This window comes from Miniopterus natalensis, chromosome 10 (assembly GCF_054644295.1).
Source record: "Miniopterus natalensis isolate mMinNat1 chromosome 10, mMinNat1.hap1, whole genome shotgun sequence".
Lineage (NCBI taxonomy): Eukaryota > Metazoa > Chordata > Mammalia > Chiroptera > Miniopteridae > Miniopterus > Miniopterus natalensis.
Window position 1 is genome coordinate 41,586,359 of NC_142090.1, and position 18,154 is coordinate 41,604,512.

At 40.4% G+C, this 18,154-nt stretch overlaps 1 protein-coding gene across 1 annotated transcript in view; it reads left to right on the forward strand.

Annotated features, from left to right (window-relative positions):
* LAMB4 (laminin subunit beta 4) overlaps window positions 1-18,154 on the forward strand; it is a 103,345-nt gene that overhangs the window by 22,148 nt on the left and 63,043 nt on the right. The window contains 4 exon segments of the mRNA XM_087820864.1: window positions 1,209-1,288; window positions 1,867-2,017; window positions 16,836-17,019; window positions 17,233-17,237. Of these exon segments, the coding sequence (XP_087676990.1) occupies window positions 1,209-1,288; window positions 1,867-2,017; window positions 16,836-17,019; window positions 17,233-17,237 (420 nt within the window).

Here is an 18,154-nt window from a genome sequence, read left to right on the forward strand (position 1 = left end):
GACCTGCTTAACAGGGTCCATGAAGACACCACATAGGATTATTCCAACAAACCTTAGGCTCAGGCTGACATTTTTGGCTGGCAGGTTCACTGCTAGCTTACAGTTAACTAGATTGTATTTGCAGGAGGAAAATAACTGAGCAGTGGGGACTTGCCCACTGGGCTGAGGCCACACATCTTCAGGTGGCCCACATCCGCATCTGTCTGATGGTGCCCGGGACCTGCGTTGACGTGGCCACATGACAGCATACCCTGCCCAGAGGGAGTGTCACAGCCACATCCTGAGTGAAGCAGTTTGTTTCACATTGTTTGTGCCTAAACTGAAATTTGGTTTTGGAAAAAATATCAAAAGTACTTTGCTGCATTTTTAAACAAATTATATCAACTTTTATGTTTAAAATAAATATTTTTGAGTAAAATTGCGCATAAAATTTTACCAAGATAAAAAAGTAGGGATATTTAACAAACCCATTTCAAGCAATAGTTCCATTCCTAGTAAGAGCTTAATATTGTCCGAGCATGTTAAATTGATATTTGATGGGAAAGTATTTTCCTGAGCATTTTATAGTAAACCTTATCAGATTTAAGAAATAGTTGTTTGTTTTTCACCAGTTGTTTATACTGAATAAAGGTCAAGATGTTGCAATGATGAAAAGTCTTAAATAACAGAGCTGACTCTCTCAGGGAAAGAAATTGTTATGCCAAAACAACTTTATTTATAAACAAGTGATTCTACTAAACTGTGATATTCATATAAGAGCTCAAAATCAACTTGATTGATTCTTTTACCCACAAACATTTTAGTATTGTGTAAGTAAAAATCCCTAGGAATTTTGCAGTAAGGACATCTATTGGTTTTATAAAAGCAGTTGCAAACAGGCTACTTGAAGAACTTCTCTCGACTGGTCTTTAACAACCCCACTTGATGCTAAATTGGTTCTGTCAGAGGAGCCATGTGGTTTCCATTGTATTCCACTTGAAGCAATAGACAGACAACTCACCTGTCCCCTTCATTTCAAGCCCTTGGAATGGGAGATATGTGTCCATGAAAATCATTACCAAGTGCATGGGTAAAGAAAGCTACTGTGTGATTGTTCAGGCTGTGCGGCCATTTGATAGGCATCAACTGAATTGTGATGCACTCAACATTGTACATCAAAGCAGCAAACATCTGCACACATAAATCAACTGAGCATTTTCTCTTTGTAGGTTGGATACTGGGGACTGGGAAATCATCTCTATGGGTGTTCTCCCTGTGACTGTGATATTGGAGGTGCTTATTCTAATGTGTAAGTCAGTAAAATGAATGAAAAAGTGTTGTGACAATATTCCTCACTCACATATCCACATAAAAGCACATTTTTTTCTGATATGCTCATCGTCACAGGTGAAGGAGTTTATTTCATGACAGGCAAAGGGCACTGAAAAGTGATGATATTGAGACATTAACCAGAGCCCAACTGATTCATTTTACTTGAAATATTTTCAAGGGTGAGATGACAATTCTATTGCCTGGATCTCCCATGAGATGATGGGACAGATGCCTGCAGACGTGTGACCTGACCTGCCTAAAACACTAACTTTTTGCCACCCTATAAAGACAGATCCTACACTCTCCTTTTCCTGGTTTTAGAGCAGAATCAGAGCCACTGAGGAAAGAAGTGGTTACTCGGTCTATGGATCTGGGTTTGCTGTTTAAGACCAGACTTGTAGAGCCCGTGGCTTCTCATCCTCCTCTCTAGGGCAGTTGATTGATCAACTCAAAGAATGAATCCAAACTTGGGGTACAGTTAGCTCAGCACTGTTGTGCCTTCATTTTACACATGCCCCCCCTATGTTTTTTTCAGATGGATTTGTTTTTCTTCAGGTGTTCTCCCAAGGATGAGCAATGTGAATGCCGCCCACATGTCACCGGCCGCAGCTGCACTGAACCAGCCTCTGGCTATTTCTTTGTTTCTTTGAATTTCTATCTCTATGAGGCCGAGGAAGCCATGCCACTCCAAGGACTTGCCTCTTTGGTTTGTATTTCATTTATTTTCCTTACAGACTTCATCTGATGGAATGTCAGTAAATACACTCAGCATACCCTTGAGATCATAGGAAAGGTGCCTGGAAAAAAATGGTTTTGTTTATTCTATCATGAGTTTATTCTATCATGGAACTGCAGATTATATAGACTCTTGAGGGAAGAGTCTGCATTTCATTTATCTGCGTATTCCAGTTCCAGCCCAGAACCTGGGACATAAGTATAAATTTGATTAAGTTGTGACAAAACAGACTTGACTTTTGCTTTCATCAGAGTGTGTTTATTGAGCATCCACTTATCTGTCTCCCCCATAACACCATAACCCATGAGAGGGAAGGGAGGATGTGTATCCCATTCACCACTGTTACTCTAGTACCTGTGACATGGGAGGAACTTGATAGATCTCTGCTAATGAATGAAGGAATGAAAAATGAGAGGGTGCATGAGTGCAGCGTGGATGTGCCCTCTGGCCTCCTGAAGCTGCTCTGGGATTAGCGGTTATCGCTGAAGTCAGTGATGTTCACGGGAGTATGTGATTGCAAGTGTCACTTCATTTCCTACAAGTCACATTTCTATGGGATATGTCAACATAAGAAATGTCCAAACCTATAAGAATTTTCATGAGTTTATTTGAGCCAAACTGACTATAATGCCAGGAAGCAAAATCTCAACAGATTGAGAAAATGCTCTGGAAAATGGCAGTTCTACCACTTATTTTATACATCAGAATCAAAGGAGAAAGAAAACATAAGGGGTTACGTGAAACTCATTGGTGATAGATTAGGGAGGTGGGAGAAAGCAAAGCAGAGGGGAATCTCTGTGACTGGGTAAAAAGTAAAAGGAACAGATACACACTTCCTTTCTGCAGGGGGATATAGGATAGTTAACAGTTAACAATTAATAACGATGGCTATAGGGGTTCTGTAGTCTTGCACTCTGGTGGGAGATTGCGCCCTGAGGAGTCTGGAAAAAGAGGATTACTCAGACATTCCAAAGGTATGTTATCATAGATGCAAAAAGACAATATACGGGCTCAGTGAAGATAAAGATTGACCTTTGTCACGGAAGATGCTGGCCTAGGACATGACTACCTGCCATGACTGCTTTTAGTTAGAAAATTTTAAGCTCAGACCATCCTGTGTGGTCACTTTAGGTCTCTGAGTTTGCAAGGCTGCCATGCAGGCTTCCCCTGAACTTGTAATATTTAGTATGTGGCCCCTTTTTTGTCCACAGATATTTTCCCTAAAAATATTTTTCTTAAAGTCTTGTTAGAGGCACATACACATACATAAAATGATTAGAGAAAATACAAATTAGACTCTAGAACATTCTCAAGCATGTGATTCCAGCCATAGATGGGAATATGACAAAAGGAAAGGTAATGTGAGGTAAAAGCCTTCAAGGAGAAAAATCATGTGAAAGTTGATCCTGAAGACAGGATTTGGACAGAAAGCAGGGGAACTCATTCCAGCTTCCAGTGACTAAGTCATTTACTGACGTCGCTTCCTTATCTGGACACTGATAGAAATTCAAAGACATAAAAATTCATAAGGGACAAAAACTGCCACTATGAGTCTTGGAATTTGCTCTTTTAGTGACTGGAACTGGGGCAGCAATAGGAGGCTTTCACTGTCCATACTTAGACCTAGAGCTGTGGTGGGTGGAATCAAAATGAAACAATTCTATGTCTGAATTATTCCTCATGGTTTTTAACATTGCATCTTTATAATAGTAATGAAAAAAACTTTTTGAAAGGAATGCTGGTATTTATATTTAGGCTATGCCTATTGTGAAATAATAGAGAAATATATATAGTTGTCTTGGCCCTGGCTCCTAACACAGAGTGCCTAAATCCTTTGTAATTCCTAATTGGTGAAAACACTTAGGAACATCTTTTGTTCTAATATTTGGTCTTTGACATGGCTTCTGGTGCAGAACTCCTAAATTCTTTGGAATTTCCCGACTGATAGGAGGAGATAGGAGTGTCCTTCGTTCTAGTGAGGCAACTTTTGTTGGGCTCCTGGGTACCTTCGGGATGGGGACTGGTCACCAGAAAGATCAAGCCATTTAATTAGAGGCTTGAAACTTTCAACCTCACCCCTCATCCTCCAGGAAGAATGAAGGCCAAAATTGAGTTACTACCTGTGTAATGAAGCCTCCATAAAAATCCCAAAAGTACTGAATTCAGAGAGCTTCTTTGTTGGTGAACACATCCATGTGCAGGGATCGTGGTGCACCCCAACTCCAAGGGGACAGAAGCTCCTGTGCCTGAGACCCTTCCAGTCCTCACCCTATATATCTCTTCATCTGACTGTTTATCTGTATATTTTATCATATCCTTTATTATGTAATAAAGCAGTAATTGTATTTCCCTGAGTTCAATGCTAGCAAATTGTTAAACCCAAGGTAGGGGTCACAGGAACCCTATTTGTAGCCAGTAGGGCAGAAGTACAGGTACCCACCTCTACTGCTGATTGGCATCTAAAGAGGGGAGGCAGTCACATGGCACTGATCTCATGCTGTTATCAGTGGAAGTGGAGTTCTTGGGATAGCATAAGAAAAAAAGAATTTCCTGAGGCCCCCATAGGAGAATGGGTTTCATGGAAAGCTTTATTGATGATATAAAATTAAGGGAGTTCCCCTACAGGATCCCATCTCTGTCTGTCTCTTCATGGAAGAAGTCCAATCTTGTCTTCAGCAGAGCTAGAATTAAGGCCACTGTCCAGAGTTGCAGTTCCATATTATAGTACAGTCCAGTCCAGCATCTGGCTAGCTTAGCTTGTGTTCCCAGCTGCAGTCCATTGCGTGTGGAGTCCACACAACAATGGGCCATACGGCTGGTGAAAGCCACATGGCAGACAAGCATAAGGGGCAAGTGCAGGTCACAGAGCAAGCGAGAGAAAGAAGGGAAAGGGACTCTGGGGATTTTAACCTTCCAAGATTTTGTGCATTTGCAGTGGTTTCACCTTCCTAGACAATTATCTTTTTCCCAGGCTAGACTGACAGGCAAGCACCTTCCCTATGTCACCTCCACTTCACTGCACATGTGCCCATCTCCTCCTTTGTTCGATCCCTTCCCCCAGTGATCTGCAGGGAATGGACTGGTGGTTCCCTGGGGAGCATGAAGCTGTAGCTTCCTGGTAAAGCTGCTCATATGACCATACTTATAATGTCTGGCCTCCCCTTTGCTCTCTTCCTACTATTAATATTAATAAACTAGCTAATTACGATGATAACACCAACTCCAAGTTAGTGTCAGAATTAAATTAAATTGTAAAACAGCCAGTTGGTGTCAGAGACTTGATGGATGTGGGAATAAACCCACACATCTGGTGTCGGGAGTGTTGTGAGTGTGGTAATAAGTGTGAGAGTAGAAAAGAAACATAAGAGTGTTTGTCCTATACAACTATAAATACAGTAGTTCCCATTTTTCAGGTAAGAAGACACAAAACAAACATGATTATCTAAAACAGATGGACTGTTACTTAACATTTATTCAGTATGCACCATGTGGTGGGTCCTGACAAGCAATTAAATAGGATAATATCACATATGCTAATACAGCTCCGAACTGTGAATAGAGTGACTGAGATGAATCCTTACTCATCTCCCCACAGCTTAAAGAAAAATATTGAGGATATAGAATAGGTTTAAAAGGCAAGGAAAATTGCTTAAAGGATTGGAAAGTAATCCCTATGAAAAGGAAAGGAAATTAAAAGTAGGATTGATGTTAAGTGTTTAAAGGTTAATAACATGAATAATTTTTCTCACCACTAAGAAAATGATTTTTAATTGTAGTATAAAGAATTTAAGTTAGATATCATTTAATTACTTGTACATTCAACATTTATTGTATGCTGCTTTATAAATAAAACTTCCACTGATTTAATGCTCTGTGCTTTGCACTCTATATACATTATCTTATTCAACTTTCCAAATATACTAGGTATTATCATCTGTAACTTCCAGATGAGGGAAAACATTAGAGAGGTTAAGTAACTTGCCCAAATTCACACAGCTGGTAGACAGTTGGGCCTGGATTAAAATCCAAGTGTGTCTGCTTTCAAAATTTGCTCTGAACCCATCAATATGTTGCTCATCCACATACATATTGCTGAGCTTCAGGCTAAAAGTGGCATAGAAATGGATTAGTTAGGCACCCTACCCTCCTGAAGTTTTTAACTATAGCTACTAGATAGATAGCTCATAGATAGATAGCTCAGGATTGGAGCAGCACCATGTGAAAAGGAGAGTCAATAAGTGCATTAGGATTTCGGAGCCTTGAGTGATCCTTTATGAACAGACTTAACACACTTGTAGAATAATTTGACCTGAGACTTGCAAACAATAAGGTTTTCAATTAGTAGACTAGATGATGGCTCAGAGGAAAAACAATGCAGTTGTATTCACAGGTAGAGCAGGAACTTTATAAAGGAAAGAAGTATTGGAAAGGAACATCAGATTCTCCTATTAAAGAGGCTAAATTTTATTCTCTGGACAATGAGACTCATTGAAGCTTTCTGAGCAAGGGGATGAAGGCTATCCTCAGTGTTCTTACAAACACAATCTAACCAAGAGAAGCCTGGGGAGGAGGGAGAGCAGTCTGCAATAGTCCAGATGGAATAAAGAAGGGTCTAAGTAAAGAGATAGCAGAGCAAAGACAAAGGATGGAGATGGAGATGGAAAGGGTGTGAGTCCAGATCACATCTTATGAGTAATTATTGTAATACTCATTAGACTCAGAGTCTCTCAAGCCCCACCCTGACCCACTGAATCAGGTCCCCAGGTGATTCATATGCAGTTTGGGAAGCACTGGTTTGTTTTCTTATAGAAACTACCTGTGGTCACAGAAGTTAATGTTGATTGAATTTAACATAGTGTAGAATTTAATACAGTATAGTGTGTAGTTAATTTCATAATGTGTTTTCTGTACGAAGTTAGTTAAACAGTTTACAATTTTGTGTTGAGATGAACACAATTGGTAAGGAAAAGAAAAAATAGTCGAGGACCAATGAACGTAATCTCAGTGCGGCTTGTCTGCAGCGTCCTCCCACGGTGGTGGAGGGGCTGGTCAGAGAGCACGGCTGAAACTCCGGACAGTAAGTACTAGGGTAAGAGGGGCTTGAAGTGGCCACAGCTGACCGCAGGGCTGCATGCCCATGATGAGCAACCAGGGCATCTGTGAAATTAAAAATCTTGTTATAAGACCAACAATGAAACAGCAACCAAACAAACACCAATGTCCAGGGTACAGTGCAAATTTGGGAACAAGCAATTGGAGATTCTAACTGGGTTGGCAGCTGAATGACTAAAGAGAAGATATAAAAGAGACGCCAATAAAACCAAGATTTTCAGGAAATTGGAGTTGCGTGAATGCAATTCCTCCACATCAGTCTGGCTGGTGCAATTTGGCTATCCTGGTATAACCTCTCATGGGAAGTTGCAAGGCCAAATCCTACAAGCAGTGAGAACTAAGAAGAATTGGTCTGGAGTGTGTCAAAAGTTACAATAGCGAATTAATCTTTGAACCTTTGTACCATGCCTATTGTTGATTTTCTACAACTTTCTTCTTGAGATTTCATGTTAAAATATGACATTTGTACTTTTTCTTAAACACCATGAAACCAGTAGATAATAATAAATATTTTCCCAGTTTAGAATTTCACTAGTATAGCATCCTTTAAAAAGAAAACCCAACAATCTTAGGACCGCCAAAATTTTTCCTTTTTCACAGAAAAACAAAAAATTAAAAACTGCCTCCATGACCTTTAAATTATGGTATAATCTGAAATTCTTGAACTATGGCATAATTGGGTCTTTTGTTGCTTGCTTAAGCTGTCATTTCTTTTCTTTTAAAGATATTAGCAACAACATGATCTCGCTTATACGTGGAATCTAAAGAACTTAATAAACTGATGAGCAGAATAGATTCAATGACATGGAAGCACAGTTGAAACTGATGAAATGTCAGAGGGAGGGGGAAGAGGGGGTGGAGGGGGAGAGAGTAAACAAAGAATTTATGTGCATATATGCACAACCGAAGGACACGGACGATGGTGGGGAGAGTGACTGGGGAGGGGGAAGGAATGGGGGGGGACGGGTCATTGGGGAGAAAAAGGGACATCTGTAATACTTTAAACAAAAATAAAAATTATACATATAAAATAAAATAAAAGATATTAACAACAGCTTTGCCTACATGTGATGTGTACTTACAGCAACAAGGAAATGATTTCATAATTGACAAAGGAAATATAATACTGAAGAGAAATCAGAAGCAGAGCAAACATGCTGACAAGCAGATTGAGGTAAGCCATTTCTTCATGGCCACTGTCTGTCGTGCCATAAACAAATAACCCAGGTGCTGCACATAGAACTGTGCCTGGCCTGTGTAAGTACCCAGGCAATATGAGCTCTTATTATCCTCAAGAACAGAATGGAGGAAAGGAAGAAGAAAGCTCCAAGTAAGTAGGGCCCCTGTGGAAAACTTCAATAGCTTTATTTCTTTTCACAACAAAAATTTCTGGAAAGCTGGATCTTGAAGAGTTGGAGAGTCAGATACTGTGAATTCACAATTTTTTGAAATTTTAGTAAGAAAAGGTACAGTTCTGAGGAATTTCTCTCCTCCTAATGAGGGCAAAAAACATGCTGATGTCCATGGGGTTGGTTTATGGTTATGCTCATGATTCCACGGTGGCTATAATTGGTCAGTGCTGGTGTGAGTGCCAGGACGATGCCACCTCCTCAGGGCCCTGCCTCTAAAGGCGTCAGAAGGCTGGGAGAGACCAGAGGACCTTACAGCCAGCCAACTATTGTTCACTCAAAGTTAGGATTGCTGTAGGCCCATGTCGTTCATTCATTCATTACACTGGGATCTTTGCTGAGAGTTCCTGTGTGCATGTGTATGAATGGGCATGTTGGGAAAGCAAATGAAAACAGATGTTGGCTGTCTTGTTTACAAACCTAGCACCTGAAACAATTCATTTCATGTAAGAGATCTTATGTGAATGAAATGTTGAAAAAATGGTGACAGAAATATTTAGCCATGGAATCTGTCCTTAAGATTGTTGCTGGGAAATGAGACCTGTACACAAACAACTGATATATGCCAGGTGAGCCAAGTACATAAAAGAGATGCACATATGTGATATGGACTTCAGGTTAGGGAGAACTACCTCTTGCCAACAGGGTGAGCGAAGGCTTCATGGTGGTGTTCCCCCTTCTGCATCCATGCACACCAGTCATGGTGGCCTTGCTCTCTCTCCTGTTTCTGTTGCCATGCCCCATGCCCCCAAAGCCTTCTCTGCTTCTCCAGACTTCTCAATCTGAATTCTACCTGAATGAGAAGAGTCAGGAAGCAGTCACTGCTCTCTTCCCTGTGCTCCCTCTGACACAGACCAGTCAGCCTCAAATTTTACTGTGTGGAAGTATTACCCTGGGAGTTTGTTTCAAATGCATGTTCTAGGACCTTACCCTTGAGATGCTGAATCAGGGCATCTGAGACCAGTCAAGAAATCTGCATGTTTTCCAAGCACCCCAAGGTGATCTGATACAATGGTCCATGACAGCACTTTGAGGAACATTGCTCTAAGCCTTCATAAGCTACTCTCCTAACTCTGGCCTGGTATGCAGACCTTCTACCCATCCCTTAAGAACCAATTCAGATTTATCTTTCTCTGACATTCCCTACCCTGACATCTGGACATAATTAATTGCTTCCATCTCTGGGGTCCCAGAGATCAGTAGTTTTCAAACTGTAGGTCATGCCTATTAGTAAGTAGGTGATGAAATCAATGGACAAGGTCAGCTTAGCACAACAGAATAATACAAAACAAGGGCACATTTTTTTGTGAAAATTTTGTTTCAGTTTTATGTGCATGTGTGTGTACATGTGCACGCTGATTTATTGTCTTAGTTTGGGTTCCCTAGAAGCAGGGATTACATAAGAGATTCAGGTGAGTGTGCTTTATTAAGGGAGTACTCATCAGGAGAAACCTGCAAGGGAGCAAGGGCAGTAGGCTGGGGAGGCAAGGATGGGGTCTGGGGTAGAGTCTAGCCTGGGCCTGGCCCCCTGGGGAAGCTCAGAAGCATAAATTGGCACCACAGAGTTGTCCTCCCTTTAGGCCCAAGGGCTAGGCTATTATATTCCCATATCAGCCATTCATGAGTGTGGGCTGCCAGGGCAGATGCAGGTAGTTTTCCAGGTGAGGTGGCTACCATCAGCCAAGGACAATTCTCAAGAGAAGGGAGCAGCAGTGAGTGACAGTGACCAACAGTGACAAGGACCAATAGCTGGATAGAGTGACATTGACTAAAGTCCACTCCTTGGATGCTCAGAATCACATGTGGGGCCCAGGTAAGGGGCCCCACATGCAGGGCTCCTTGTTCAGAAATTAGGGGAAAGAGCATTGAAGGTAGTAAAATATAAAGCTTTTTACTTTCTTCCATAGTATCCCTCATCAAAGAGTTTTTTACTTGCTATTTAATGTTCTAAGTAAAGAAATATTAAACATTTTAATTATTAACGAGTTATATTATTCATTTTTATATTATGTAATACCAATTTATCTGCAAGCATAAGAGCATTTAACTCATATGCATCATCACTGAAATTACACAATTTGTACTCATATGCATTTGTATTTCGATCTTCCCAGAACAATGGGAATGCTATACAAATCTGACTCAACTGTTTTTATCTCACTTCTCAATATGTGATCTATCAGAACTCTCTATCTTCAGCTTACCTATGGGTAAGGAAGGACTGAAAGCAAAAGAAGTTATGATATGAATTGCTCTACCTTTCTCTCTCCTTCTAATCATCATTTTCAGTGTAAGTAGGTGGCTAATACAGGGAAGTAAACTGAGTAAGGTGTTTCTTGGAATGCCCTTGCCTTCTTTCTGCTTTCAAGTTCTGGTTGAAACAGAAAGCTTGACTTCTTGGAGTTATTGTATTGGTGCCCCTACTTACTTAGTCATAGATGTAACACACTTTCCTTTTACCCACTTTGAGTCTCACTGAACACTCATGCACAGTAGGTCCACTTGAATCCTATGCTCATGGGCATCACATGCACTGTATGTGAATGGGGCAGTGAGGAATTAGACACATACTATGCATATCTTTTCTGCCCATGTGCGTGCTCCATCACCCACCCTAAGAGACTCCATTTATAAGACAACTTCAAAGATAAAATTATTATTTTAAGATGGTGACAGCAGAACATTAAGCCAAGCATGGGCCCTTCTGAGCATGTGGCCCTGTGCAACTCCACAGGTTGCATGCCCATAAAGCTAACCCTGCCCATTTGCTTCTTATGTTAAATTCACTCCACACAGGCACAGCTTCTCCGGGATTCTCATTGGTCACAATTCCTGGGGGAATTTACAAAAAAAGATTAGCCTCCCCCTGCTACAGTTGATCCCAAGGTGTAACTGATACTATCTCCCTCCCTCCGCTCCACCCATTCTAGACTCCCCTCATCCTCAACTAGCATTGTTGGGTAGAATGACCCTCATCCCTCCAGGGTCTGAACCCAGGTTACCATGCCCTTATCAGGCTACATATATGGGAGCTCCAAAGTTGCCTCAGTGACTCCAGTGATATTTCTTGTATCCCCATTATACAGCAACAGCCCTACCAATTATGGGAATTCCTTCCATGCCTGCTGGTCTACAGGCATGAGGAGCTCAAGAAACCATGCAGCAGCCATAGCTTTAAGGTTAGTGGAAGTCTTTGACCCTGGCCAAGAATCAAGACACCTAGACCCACAGAGCCTAATATTGCAAAGACAAGAAACCCAAATTCTCATGATCACTGGGAGTGACAATGAGCTTGGCTACTTCTCCTTGGTTCTCAAACCCATATTTTCTCCTTTTTGAGGACACAGCATCACATAAAGGCTATTGGTTCAGGAAGTAAATAACATTCTAAAGAATGTTGCCCCATCTCACAGGGTGCCGTTTCCAAGCTAGGGAAATGATGCACCAATTTCACTGCAGTCTCAGGTCAGCATCTTTTAGATGGCATGGTTTGTGTGGCTCCCAAAGTCAGATGACTACTGCTACATTTCTTTTGCTATAAATGGGTCCCTTGAACTGAGGAAATGTTATGGTTTCTCACACTAGTGAATCAGATATTCTGTGAGCCCTCAGAGAGTGGTGGTGACCAAGGCCATGCATGAAGTGTCTAATTCTTCCTGTGAGAGACCACATAACATCACCTTGGACCAAGGGACCCACTTCACTATCTTCTAAGGGATCAGTGTATATAGTAAAACCTTTCATTTTTCGTACCTCAGTTTAAAAGACTTCAGATGTAATGGCCAAAACTTCCCATCCATATGCCATATGTGAAAATTAACACCCTGTTAATTTTAAAATGCTTTTAACCAAGATTTGCGTATCATTAAATTAACAGGTTATTTTTTGTTATTAACTCACTGTTATTTTTAACAAATTTTAGTGAATAGACCATATGTTGGAAAAAACACTGTAGTAATCTCACCAACATAAATATTACATATCTATAGCTACAGTCTACATAGTTAAATCCAAGAGTCACAGCTTATAAACAATGTTTAGCAAATGATTAACACTTGATCACACCGCATCATGTGTGGTAATTGGTTCTGTTGTGTGGCTGACTTTCTGTAGCAGTTTTAACACCTGTGAGCCCAACGTTCCCATGTGTGCTAGGCCATGCCCCAGCCGTGTGCATTTGTTTACTCGAGGTAACTGGTGAATGCATGCATCTGCTAAACCTATTCAGTATAAACTTAAAATTACTTTATTGTAACCTTTCTGTGAAATTAAACTTTTCATACAATCTTAATTTTAGTAACACAAATGTGTCTACATAAGTAAAAAGAGATTAACTAAGTTGTCAACTTTTTAGCATATGCATTTGGAAAACCTACTTTATTTTGTAATGGACTTTCGCCAAAATACCCCTTTCCCCAAAATTAGTCTGTTATGTTGAGGTTTTACTATACTATTTTGCAGAATATCTGGGTGGTCCAAGTCCTTTTGAGCTATACTGCTATGGAGAGCAGGGGAATTAACAGCCTTGGGGCAGAACTGAATATACACTACAACCCATTCCAAGTAAATGCAAATTGTTTCTGTTGCTTCTTCTTCAGGAGGATGAAAAAGAATACATTTTGCATTTCAATAGCTGCATATCAAAGGGCAGGGTGGTGTTACTCTACTCTGATAAAAATACTCCTTCTAGCACAAGTAAATAACCATAGATCTCTTTGGGAAATGAGTGAGAGAATCACACTTACCATGGCATTGAAGAGTCTTTCCTCATGGGGACCTGAATACTCATTCAATCACTGGGTTCTGGATCTGAGGAGTGGCTCATATCTAGGAGTTTGGCAAAGGATCATGTGTTTCCATTAGGGAAGCTGACCCCAGCATTCTGCTAACTCATACTTGATCATTTTTGATTATGTATATTAACCAATACTTTTGTTGACTGCTCATCTATCTTGGAACACCATGTTCTATTAATCTTTTCCACAGAAGATTCCTGTGGGTCAGGCCACCTTGTCTCCTATTCCAACCTTCCTGATCATATAATTATACTCATCTGAGGTCCTCTTCTCCACCTTGATACAAAGGGGTTCAGTTTTGTACTGGTTTATCCTACCAGCCTATGGAGGATCTTCAATGCTCAGCTTCTCAGTGATGCTGGTGCCCCCCTCACCAGTTCATTCTTTACTGTCTTGATAAATAGAAAGTCCTCCAGATCTCCCCCAAAACATAGTCAGTTGGTGGGTTTTCTAGTCTTGTGTCTTGTATCCATCCTAGCATGCCTACATCTTCTTCTTTTTTTTATTTTTATTTTAAAGAAAGAGAGGGAGAGAGAGAGGAAGGGAAACATTGATCCATTGTTCTACTTTATTTATGAGCTCATTGGTTGATTCTTGAATGTGCCCTGACTGAGGATGGAACCCACAACCATGGCACATTGGGACAATGCTCTAACCAAATGAGCTAACTGGCCAGGGTGCATGCCTACTTCTTTGAGCTTTATATTCTTTCCTCTACAGCCTGCTACAGCAATTCTGGCACCTCTACTTCATTAGCCTGAGCCACAATTTTTGCCAAGCTTCTAAGAGCTGCTCCAGCAATATATTAGATCTGCCTCCCAGGACTCCAGGGCCCTTACCAGAGTGTTAAATCTTAGATTATTGTTGACCCCCAAATCAACAAACTCTCCTTATCCAGTTTCATATTCTGCCCCCTTGTCTAGCACCCTCAGGATCTATACCCAGCCATTCTTTCCCAGCTGCTACCGGTAGATGTTAATCAGGTCCCTCTCAGAGATCCAGCGCTTTCCCAGTCAAATCATGTTGAAACTTCACCCTAGTTATCAGGCAAGTGGTCAGAAAGAATAGTACAGGCAGAACCTGAGAGTGGCATATTTTTTTAAAGACACCTGGAATCATTTAAGGTTTTTGCATTGTCTTCAAATGTGTTAGAAATGGAGTGGGGGTATCTCCATTTTCCAATAAAAGTAAGTAGGTTACTTCCACAGTCAAAGAGTGCTCAGGAGAACTGCAGGGTTCAAAGTTCTCTTGTGTATCACCCATGTTTCAAGACCCCACTGCTTGCCTGTGAAGGGCCTGACTTTGGCATATGTGACTTACCTAAGCTAAGAATTCAGCCTTCTCTAAAGTTCTACAGCTCTTACAGTTAAGCCTTGCCCCTGTTCTTCATTTCTTTCCTCCTCTAGTTGAAGGACATGAGAATCTCTGTAAATGCCCCCAAGGAGGCCCTTTGATTCTCACACTTTGCTCTAAATTGGGAAGTAATTGTCCTAAGCTTGCCATCTTCTCTCATCAAAGCATCAGTAACCTCCAACAAGAGCCACACATTTCCACAGTCCTTATAATTACTATTTCCCCTCAATGCCAGAAATATGACTCATGTCAGTGCCTCCCCTTCCCCTTTATGTGTCCCAGTTCCCCAGAGATAACAGTGTTAGCAGTTGGTCTGCTACTGAACACCAGGGATCATCAGCTGTGTTACTCACAGGGGTTCTTATTGCCAGCTGAACAGTAAATGAGCTGTCTCCAGAACTGCATCTTAGAGTCAGTCCACTTTTAGGTAAACTGATACCAACCGTCTCAGGTCAGGTGCCATGGAAACAGAGCCTAAGGCTGGATTCTGGTGCATGTGATTTATTAAGGAAGTGTTTTTCAAGAAAATTCTTTTTTTTTTTAAATTGATTTGAGAGAGAGAGAGAAAGAGAGGGAGGGAGAGAGAGAGACATCAATCTGTTGTTCCACTTATTTATGCATTCATTGGTTGATTCCTGTGCCCTGACCAGAAATCCAACCCAAATCCTTGGTCTATTGGAACAATAACCAACTGAGTTACCTTGCCAGGGCCTCAGGAAAACTCTTTAAGAGAGTGAAGAAAACAAGAAAGAGAAGATGAAAAAGTAAGATGTGGTCTCAGGTGAAACAAACCTTGGATCGATCCATAGGACACTCAGAAGTATACACTGCAGGTAAAGCTATCTTGCTCCTTGAGACACCCAGGCCAGCCTTTGACTGTGAGCTACCTTGGGAGAGGGGTGAGGTGGAGGGTAATTCAGAGTGTGGGAGGGCAATTCTCCAAAGAAGGGGGCACAACACACACAGCAAGTGGGTGATGGGTGCACCAGCCAGGTAAAGGGGGATCCCTGAGAGGTACCTACAGCATCTACTACAATTTTGAGAGTGGAGTGTGTGTTTTTAATTTTTTTGTGTGAGAGTATTTTTATAATGTTTGAAAAATGTTGCATATAGGTGAGTTTATATATACCACTGTCTATTGAAACCTGGAGGTACAGTTTCTTTTTCACATTTCTGTCTCCAATGCAAGATTCTAAACTGTTCTGTGACAGGGACTTTGTCCTACTCATCTTTGCATTCCTAATTCAGAGGCTGACATTGAAATGTTACTAAATAAACATTTATCAAATGAAGAGAAGCTTGAGGTAGATCACAGAGCAACTTGAACTCCAAGCTAAGTAACTTGGCCGTGATTCTGTTGGCAGTTAGAAAGAGTTTGAAATGCTTGTTGGCAGTGGTGTGTAATATGTATCGGACTTGGGAGAGGATGGAAAGAACAGCCAATAGACTGTTGCAGCAATATAGGCAAAAGCAACAAGAAGCAGAATTCCCATGGAGGCTGTGAGTGTGGAGAGGCAGATGCGAAAGCCATTAAAGAAAAATTATCTATAAGATCCAGGTGGCCCCAGGCTGACATCTAGAACAGAGCCTTTCAGGGATGTTAATCAATCAAGTGAATTAGATTTGTACTTATCTTCCCCAAGCAGATAGAAGACCATTTTTCATGTTTGCATAGAAGAAATATCTAAATAATAAATTCATGTGGGTTTTCTCATTGTCATCATGCACATTTAGGCAAAATCCATGAAGTAGGCATGGGAATATTTTCTTTCTCTCCATATTTTGGCCAAGATCCTACAGTTATATCTGAGAAAATCCAAAGTCATCAATGTGGAATTTGCTCAATTCATTAGCACACAGAATACTTAAAATTAAGGCAGTTTCCAGTAGCATTGCTTTCAGAGCAATCCTTCTGTATACAACATGTGTTCCAAAGCTGCGGACTGAGCACATGATTCTCTGCTGAATTCTGGACTGATCCTGGGTGGAATAACTTATCCATGACTCAGATGGATCCTATATGCATCAGAAAATATATGGGTTTCTTTTATTTTTTCTCAGAACTCTTCCAGGACTTTACTGTAGGCAAAGCTTTTGTATATTTCTCTGTGATTGTAGGGCTCGGTGACTTTTGGCCAGGTGCCTGCTGCTCACACTATTTTCCCAGAGCCAGTTCCAGGGATGCCTGTTATATGGACTGGACCTAGATTTGCCAGGGTTCTCCCCCCTGGAGCTGGCTTAAGATTTGCTGTCAACAATATTCCATCTCCCATGAACTTCACCTTCGCCATTTGCTATGAAAGTCAGATATCCTTTAAGTTCAACGCCTTCTGTGGTGAAAAGCTGAAATACACTCTTGTACTGTTTCCATTCCAGTCTTGCTAGATATGTTTATCATAAAATTATTTGCAAAAAGTAGAACATCTGGAGAGCATTATACACCAAAGTGTTTCCTAAAGATATTAAAGCAACATAGTGAGCCATATGCACACATACTTTATTCCAGGGAGAGAAGCTGAAGTTGGAGTTATATATTTAAGGCACTAGGTCTAAGGAAGTGGTGATGGAATGTTTGTATAAGAATAATAAATAACTAAAATAACACAAATCCTGCCTCTCCTGGGACTTTTTTCTAAAAACTTAATAAACTAACATGTGCAGAGATTCAGACTCAAGGGATGCAGAAGAGGCATTTATTTGCATTTGGATTTTCCCTAAAAGCAGAGAAAAACTAAAAACCTACTGCTCTCTTGCCTCTCACTGCCTTACTGCCCTTCCCCAGACTTTTGAGAAATATCTAAAACAGAGTAAAAAACAAATTAGAAAAATACTTGATCTAGAGCAATAGTTCTTAACCTTTTCTTTATATAAACTTTTCTTTGATAATCTAAAACCCTACAGACCATCTCCCCTGAAAAATATTTTTTATGGCTTGGGAGAAAGGTGGTCCCAAAGTCCCTCTAGAGACCACATTCTGGAAACATTCACTGTGTGTTATATGACCAGAGCTGCTGATCCATTTTGAAACTCTTGATATGTTATAATTCTCTATTTCCCACTTACAAAAGGAAGCTAAAGAATTTCAATAAACTTTGACCTGGTGAGTATGACAAGAAAGTTGTTAAAAATATATAGATATAGGTATATAAATTTTTCCACTGAGAAGACACATCTCTAATAGCTTTAAAAAGGTTTTACAAATTGTAAGGCTTTCAGAGTATAGTTAATTGGCATATACTAGAAATATATAGCTCTATATATTTATACACATATAAATACATCTAGTAGTATAGTAACTAAATCATATAATTTATATAATGTATTTATACAATAATATTTATGTAATCATATGAAAAAAGTACATATGCTTTTGTGAAGAATTCCAAATTTTTATTTTTGTTTTGTGATCCATGAACATGATTAGTTAATTGATGCTT